Source organism: Chionomys nivalis, chromosome 13 (assembly GCF_950005125.1).
Source record: "Chionomys nivalis chromosome 13, mChiNiv1.1, whole genome shotgun sequence".
NCBI classification, from domain to species: domain Eukaryota; kingdom Metazoa; phylum Chordata; class Mammalia; order Rodentia; family Cricetidae; genus Chionomys; species Chionomys nivalis.
In genome coordinates, this window is record NC_080098.1 from 17,341,096 (window position 1) to 17,348,402 (window position 7,307).

Below are 7,307 nucleotides of genomic sequence, written 5' to 3' on the forward strand. Positions count from 1 at the left end.
AGTTAGCCTGGGCTATTGTATAGCAAGATTCAGGCCAGTCTGTGCTACCTCTTTTGTTTTGTTGGTTAATTGTTCTTTTGGGGGTTTTGTTTTGATTTTTCTGGCATTTTGTTCTGAGAAAAAGAGACATAGCAAGGACTTGGGTGGGTACGGTAATGGGAAGGATCTAGGAGGAGCTGGAGAAGGAAGAAGAATAAAATTTAAATACATGGTATGACAATATTTAATGTTAATAAATAAAAACAAAAATGATATCGTCCTAGAGAAACAAGAACTGAATGAATTAATGCACACGTGGAGTCTTAAATAGTCAAATTCGCACATGTAGGTGGTAGAATGATAGTTGTAAGGGCAGAGGTGGAACAAAGAATGTAAACTAGTTCCAAGAAGCATAAGATCTGGGGGCTGAATTCATAGCTCAGTTGGTAGAGAGCTTGCCTAGTCCTAGGCAGAAGTCCTAGGTCTGATTGCCAACACCACATAAAACAGGCATAGTAACACATGCCTGAAATCCCAGCACTTGGAATATACATTATCCAAATTGAATTTCATCCTCAGCTGTGGAGTAAACTCAAGAACAGCCTCAGGTGTATGAGAACTTGTAATAAATAAATTAAGTAATTAATTAAATGTCAGCATTTATTTAAAAAATATTTGAACACCTAATGTGTAGTATAGTGTATTTTACTTAACAATGACATATTGTTTATTTGATGATTGACACATTATTCAAGTGTTCTTAACAATGTTCATACACACAAATGGTTATGTGTGTGTGTGTGTGTGTGTGTGTGTTCACTAGCTTGATTGTGGTAAATATTTCATAATGCATTTAAATACTAAAACTCACCCTACATTTTCATATTATTTGTCAATAGATAAAATTCTATTTGCTTTAATATGCAGGGGAAAAAGATAGCTTGCAACATTACTGAAGAAGGTACGAGCAGAGGAGGAAGAACCTGAGTGAAGCAGATATCATAAAGAAAGATATTTTAGCTACTCTTTTAAGCAAATGGAGGTAGGGGATGAGTGTATCAGTGGTAGAGTGATTGCTTGAGATCCATCCGAAGTGTGAGGGTTAATTCTGTCAATGTGACAGGATCTGGGGTCACCTAGGAGACACCCTCTGGATCTATCTGTAAGGAATTTGTAGGCTAGATTAATTTAAGTAGGAAGACCCGCACCAAATGTAGCTGACACTATTCTGTATGGTCCTGGACTAAATATAAAGAAAGTGAGGTGAGCATCAGCTTTTGTCACTATCTGATTCCTAACTGGATACCGTGTGATCATCCTCCTCAAGTTCCTGCCACAATGGCTCTTTGCCTTGATGAACTGTGTCCTCAAACTGTGAACCAGAAAGAACCCATCCTTCCTTAGGCTGGTATTGTCACAGCAGTAAGAAAAGTAACATGCCCAGAATCACAAAAGGGGGAGGGTTGGAGGGAAGGAGGGAGGAAGAGAAGGAGGTGGAGAAATAATAAGTGAGGGAGAGATAGAGACAGAGACACACAGGCAGACAGACAGACAGGTAGGCAGACAGACAGACGAGTCTAAACAATATAGGAAACACTGCTAAAACCAGACCGCAGCAGGACTTTTAGATTCACATGAATCCAAAGCCTGGGTTGCCTTTGCTCCTCAACATCATGTTTGATATTAGTTGGAAGCCCTAGGAATCAGCACCTTCTGCTCTTATTGTCTGGTGTCAGATGGTTATGAATCCCCCCCAAAATAGAAAACTCATTTTGGCCATAATCCCCAGCAATTCAAATGTTTTAATAAATTTCTAGTTATGTGATCTTTTTTAGGATTTCATTAACACTAAACACCCACTCAAGCAACAAGATTTTAAAGCCTTTCCATTGATTTTTTGTCCCACTGAATCCAGTGGGTGGCACAGAAAATAAATAAATAAATAAACTTTAAAATCACAGAGAAGGAGAACTGTGAGGTCTCTGGGGCAGATGCTGTTGCAATATTGCTCCTTGAGAGTTGAGGCTCCCTCCATAGTTCCCAATTCTCTGCTAAAGTGGAAAAGAAAAGACTGCAAGGCAAAGTGAAAGCTACGGATAGTGAAATACCTGCTGTCAAGAGGAGACAGAGATTGTATGGTTCTGGGAAAACACTAGGTAATGAGAGCAATTCTAGCTGAATGATTTCACTCAGGAAGGCATAAACTTGTAACCCCCCAAGAGAGAAGCGATCCCGTTCTGTGGAGTTTGAACTTATCTAAATAGAAACAGGCTGCCCCATAAAATCAGTATGAATTCAACATACAATGGCTTTTTTGATGTGAATTTACTATCCTGTAGGGCCCTCTAGGGACTGAACTGCAATCTTAGAAACACGTTTCAATCAGACCCTAGAACCTGAGGGAAGCCCAAATGCTCAGACCAGGCAGGTTGTAGCTCAATCTTGCCGTCAGCAGCTTTTCCTCAATGTGTTACTTGACTTCACCCACTGGGTGCTAGCCGAACATCTGCAGGATAAAGGAAGGAGGCGCCATCAGATTTTGTTGAAGGATTATTGTTCTTTTAGCTGAGAGCAGCTATCATGGGACAGAGGTCTGTATTGCCCCATCGCATGGCAGCTCGGACTGTGATGAAATCCGCTTTGCTCCTCCGCTGAAATGAAGGATTAGTGGAATTGCAGGCGCTGAAATGGCAATTTGATGTAAGCTTCTATTTTCTGCAGTTTGACAGAGCTGGGAATGATTGACTCTGTATGACCCCAGAGGCGCCCAGCAGAATGCTTACTATGGCCCCACGGAACAGTGTTTGCTCCAATAGACAGTTCCTCTTCATCCTATGCAGAATGTGACAAACACGCTTTCAACTCTCCAAAACGGAGAGACGGTAGACCACAAGCACAGGATGCTGGATGGAGGAATCTGGCTGAGGAACAGGCTGGCTGGTGACTGTTATGCCCAAATCTGTGGGGTCCCCCACAAAAGCCAACAAAAGGGACCGAGTCCCATATGTAAAAGCAAAGAGCCTTTATTTTAATCAAGTTTGCAAACTCGGTCTCTCCGCATGTCCAACGTATTAGAATATCCGGAGAGTCCCGAGCTCAATTAGAATTGGGTTTTTATAAGTAGTAAAAGTGGGGGTGAGGTGTCTCTGAGGTTCAGGACCCCTGATTGGCTGACAGTTGTCTTGGAGTGTCCTGGTGAGGTGTGCTGGCAGGATTCCTATCTACAGAGGTTAGAATGTCAGGCACTTCCTTTAAATGGTCTGCTCTTGGGTGGTGGTCGGGTAATCTCAGCTTGTGGTGTTTTCCTGCTACCAGGTATTGCCTCAGGGTAAACTACTGAGATTCAGGCCTCTTATTTAAATTTATCAATGGCCAGAATCCCAGGTGATAATGGTTGGAAGTAAAGAACTTCCTTTGGGTGACCTGCTCAGACTTAGATTATCATGGCTGGCCCCCACAGTGATCAGGGTTAGTAGAGATACTCACTCACTTTTATCTGTGAAGGCTTTCTGGGGGTAGTTTGCATTGTAGAGGTCAGTTTCTCTTTGTTTCATGGGAAATCCTCACCTTGAGTAGGAACAATATTTCACCCTAAAAAAAAGATAGAATAGAGAAGGTTCCCCAATTCATTTGCTCAGCCCTTGCCTGAGCCTCCAGAGCTTCTGTGGGCTCCAAGGAAGACAATCCTAAGCAGTCTTGTCGGTATCATTTTTATAGCCAGTTTTCTATATTATAAACGATCTGGGGAAACTCAAAAACATTTCTGACTCATAATTTCATCGATGTGGTGTGACTGACTGGGAAAGTAAAACAGCATTTCTTTGCAGATAAGCTTGGGCACTCTCAGGGCAGTGTGACCATTTTAACTGAACTAATACTCAGTGAAAAGAACATTCTCTGTTCTTTTTCTCCCTCTCCCCCCTCTCCTTCTCCCTCTTTACCCTCCCTCCTTACCTCCCCAGTTCCTCTCTGCCTCCTTCTTCCCCTCCTACCTCCTAGTCCCTCCCTCCCTCCATCTCCCCCTCCCTCCCCCTAGTCCCTCCCTCCTTCATGCATGTGCATGTTGCAGTACACATGTGCAGGTCAGAAGACAACTTCAGGAGCTGCTTCTCACCTCCCAGCTTGTTCTGGGCAGGATCTCTCTCGCCTGCTGTCTCCATCCCATATCACCTTAGCAATGATAGGATTATGGACCTATGCTACCACATCTCATTTTTTTTTAATATTTAAATGTGTTTATTTATTTTTAAAGCAATCTTATCTCATTTTACATACCAATCCCAGTTCCCACTCCCTCCCCTCCTCCCATCCCCCTCCTTCCCCCCATACCCCATCCACTCCTCAGAGAGGATAGAGTTTCCCATGGGGACTCAACAAAGTCTAGCACATCACTTTGGGGCAGGACCAAGGCCCTCCCCACTATACCTAGGCTGAGCAAGGTATCTCTTCAAAGAGAATGGGCTCCAAAAAGCCACTTCAAGCACTAGGGATAAATCCTGGTACCACTGCCAGTGGCCCCACAATCTATCACCCACATTCAGTGGGCCTAGTTTGGGCCTATGCAGGTTCCCGTGCTGCCAGTTGGGAGTCACTGACTTCCCACTAGCTCGGGTCAGCTGATACTATGGGTATCCCCATCACGGTCTTGTGCTTGCTTCAGCAGCACATACACTACAACTGGAATGATATAGAGAAGATTAGCATGACCGCCTCTAGTTTTTGATGCAAATTCCAAGAACCCAAATTCAGGTTGTCAGGGTTGTGTGTCAAGCACTTATCCACTGAGCCATTTTCTCAGCCTTCTTCACCTTTCTCGGACTATGCACTAATCCTCCGATGCTTCCAGCATATTGAAATGCAGCATTTCCAAAGAAATGTCTCTCACTTTCTATAGATATATATGTACTTTTGGGTGCTTGTGAACTACCTTCTGTAGCTGCTAGTAACTAACTCTGACTCAGGTTCCATCAGCCAACATGAGCCATATTGACTCTATACTATAAAAATCATGTTTATGTTACCCAAGTCTATCATTTTTTCTGAGGTCTTCAGGATGGTGGCAGTTAATCAGTAGTTCCAATGAGCAAAATGAAAAACAAATTACACACCCTAACAGTACTCATTCAATATTATACAGAGGGACTATCAAGAAGACATTTACGTGGGGTTGTCCAAGTTAATTATTGATCAGCTGTGTCATTTGTTCAAGCTCCTCCCACAGTCCAGATCAGCTACACTTGAAAGCTGAACCCTTACAATGGTACATAGTAAACCTTGTAGGACATATAAAATTATTAGATATGGATCATATTGATGTTGAACAGATTGAGGGATGTGGCACAGAGAAAACCTACACTTCTACAGCTGAGTGGCCTAGCTCCACTCCATGCTACTGTCAGGATACCAGAGTATTTAGGAATCATGTGGTCTCTTTAACTGTGACGTCAATAGAGGGCTGTGGGGACAGTACGGTGCCACACTCAAAAGGTGTTAAGGGCAATAGCAGTAGCAGAGGAAATCTCAGGTTCACAAGACAGCATGAATTAGGGGGCTATTTATGGTGGTAAATAACTTCTGGTTATTTGCTCTGTGCTACAAGACTTGTGGTGTTTCCAAGTATCTGGTCCCTTATTACATATCCAGGGATAAATGAGAAATGTCTTCTGTGTTCAAGAACATAGCAAGCCCCCTCGTCAAAAAAGATATAGAACACGAATTCTAATAAACCCCAAAATGAAGCATGGTGTGTAAAAATTGCGGTGACCATTGCATGCAACCCAGTCTCTGTGGCTCCTTCTCCAGCTGGGCACCCTCAGTACAGAGTGTCATTAGCAAGGTTCTCTGGGTACCCTATAGAGATTTTGCCCAGGTCCCACCCACCCTGGTCTGCTCCTTGGCCAGTGATGCTATGGTATCAGAGTGCAGTCATTTCTGCTAGTACAAGACTCAAAGTTTAGCTCTTTTGGCCATCTTCCTGTGCCACCACCATGGTGCTCATGAACGTCCTGGCTGATGCTCTCAAGAGCATCAACAATGCAGAGAAGAGAGGCAAACGCCAGGTCCTCATCAGGCCCTGCTCCAAAGTCATCGTTCAGTTCCTAACCGTGATGATGAAGCACTGTTACATTGGTGAATTTGAAATCATTGATGACCACAGAGCTGGGAAGATCGTCGTGAACCTCACAGGCAGGCTGAACAAGTGTGGAGTGATAAGCCCTAGATTTGATGTGCAACTCAAAGACCTAGAAAAATGGCAGAACCACCTGCTCCCGTCCCGCCAGTTTGGCTTCATTGTACTGACCACCGCAGCTGGCATCATGGACCATGAAGAGGCAAGACGACAGCACACAGGAGGGAAAATCCTGGGATTCGTTTTCTAGAGATGTAAAACATAAATAAAGAGCCTTTATGGACAAAAAAAAAAAGACTCAAAGTTTAAATCTTTGCTCTGGGCATCCCGTGGGCCTGATGAGACTGCGCTGAAGTCCGAGGGCTCCTCACTCTGCTCCCCTCCACTCCCCTTTCTCCTGTTGCAGATATCGGGTTGTGAGTGTGGGCTGATTTCCTCACTCTGACTTCAAATTACCCTTAGCTTTTCATAGGTCAGTCTTCTAAATCACTCACTCAATCATGAAGTTTCTCCTAGACCACTAGAGCCAACGTTTAAAGATACAGTTGCTTGAAGATTCAGAGACGTGATCAAGCTATGTATTTATATGACACACAGAAGGGAACATCTGAGTGGGACTGATCTGGGATCAGACACGAGTGAGATCAAAATGAAGTCTTCAACACACTCATAACCAAATCTGAAGCGTTAAGTGGCAATGAATGCCAATGCCGCCCTTTGAGGCCGCACTGATGCTCCATTTGCTTCAGCACCAATCAGTGGAGTTCATCACTGGGATTCGGAGGCTTTTACCCACTATCATCCAGCAGGTCATTTTTATCCCTTTCTTCTCTCCCCATCCCCTGTTCTGCAGAGAAGAAAACTGAACAGAGGTCAATTCCCATAAATCATTCAAAGCAGCCCTGTGACAGAATGGAGAAAAGATGTTCTCCTAATGATCTCAGCCTTGAAATATTCCACTGCCAGGGGAGGATTTATGACTTTGTTGAGACAACCGTTAGTGTCCAGTATCTCTTTTCTAGATTAATTTACCACAACAACTCTTTCAAAATGCTTCACAAGTTTTTACTCCCCAGAGAAGATAAGGGAATTACAAGAGTTTGAAAGTGTCCCCATGCCCCCAAAAAAGGAGATGCGGGAGTCTATGAGTAAATAAGATCTAGAAACATCTGTGCTAAACCCTATGCTGGTAGAACTT

At 43.5% G+C, this 7,307-nt stretch overlaps 1 protein-coding gene across 1 annotated transcript; it reads left to right on the forward strand.

The window, feature by feature from the left end:
* The first annotated feature begins 5,966 nt into the window (after positions 1 to 5,966).
* LOC130886157 (40S ribosomal protein S15a-like) lies at positions 5,967 to 6,377 on the forward strand. The gene has a single exon (XM_057788057.1). It carries the CDS (start codon positions 5,967 to 5,969, stop codon positions 6,357 to 6,359), a length of 393 nt encoding a protein of 130 aa, XP_057644040.1. The 3' UTR covers positions 6,360 to 6,377.
* Positions 6,378 to 7,307: the final 930 nt, after the last annotated feature.

What these genes read in the sequence shown, in the direction of transcription:
- LOC130886157 (XM_057788057.1), top strand. Translation starts at nt 5,967, where the DNA reads ATGGTGCTCATGAACGTCCTGGCTGATGCTCTCAAGAGCATCAACAAT.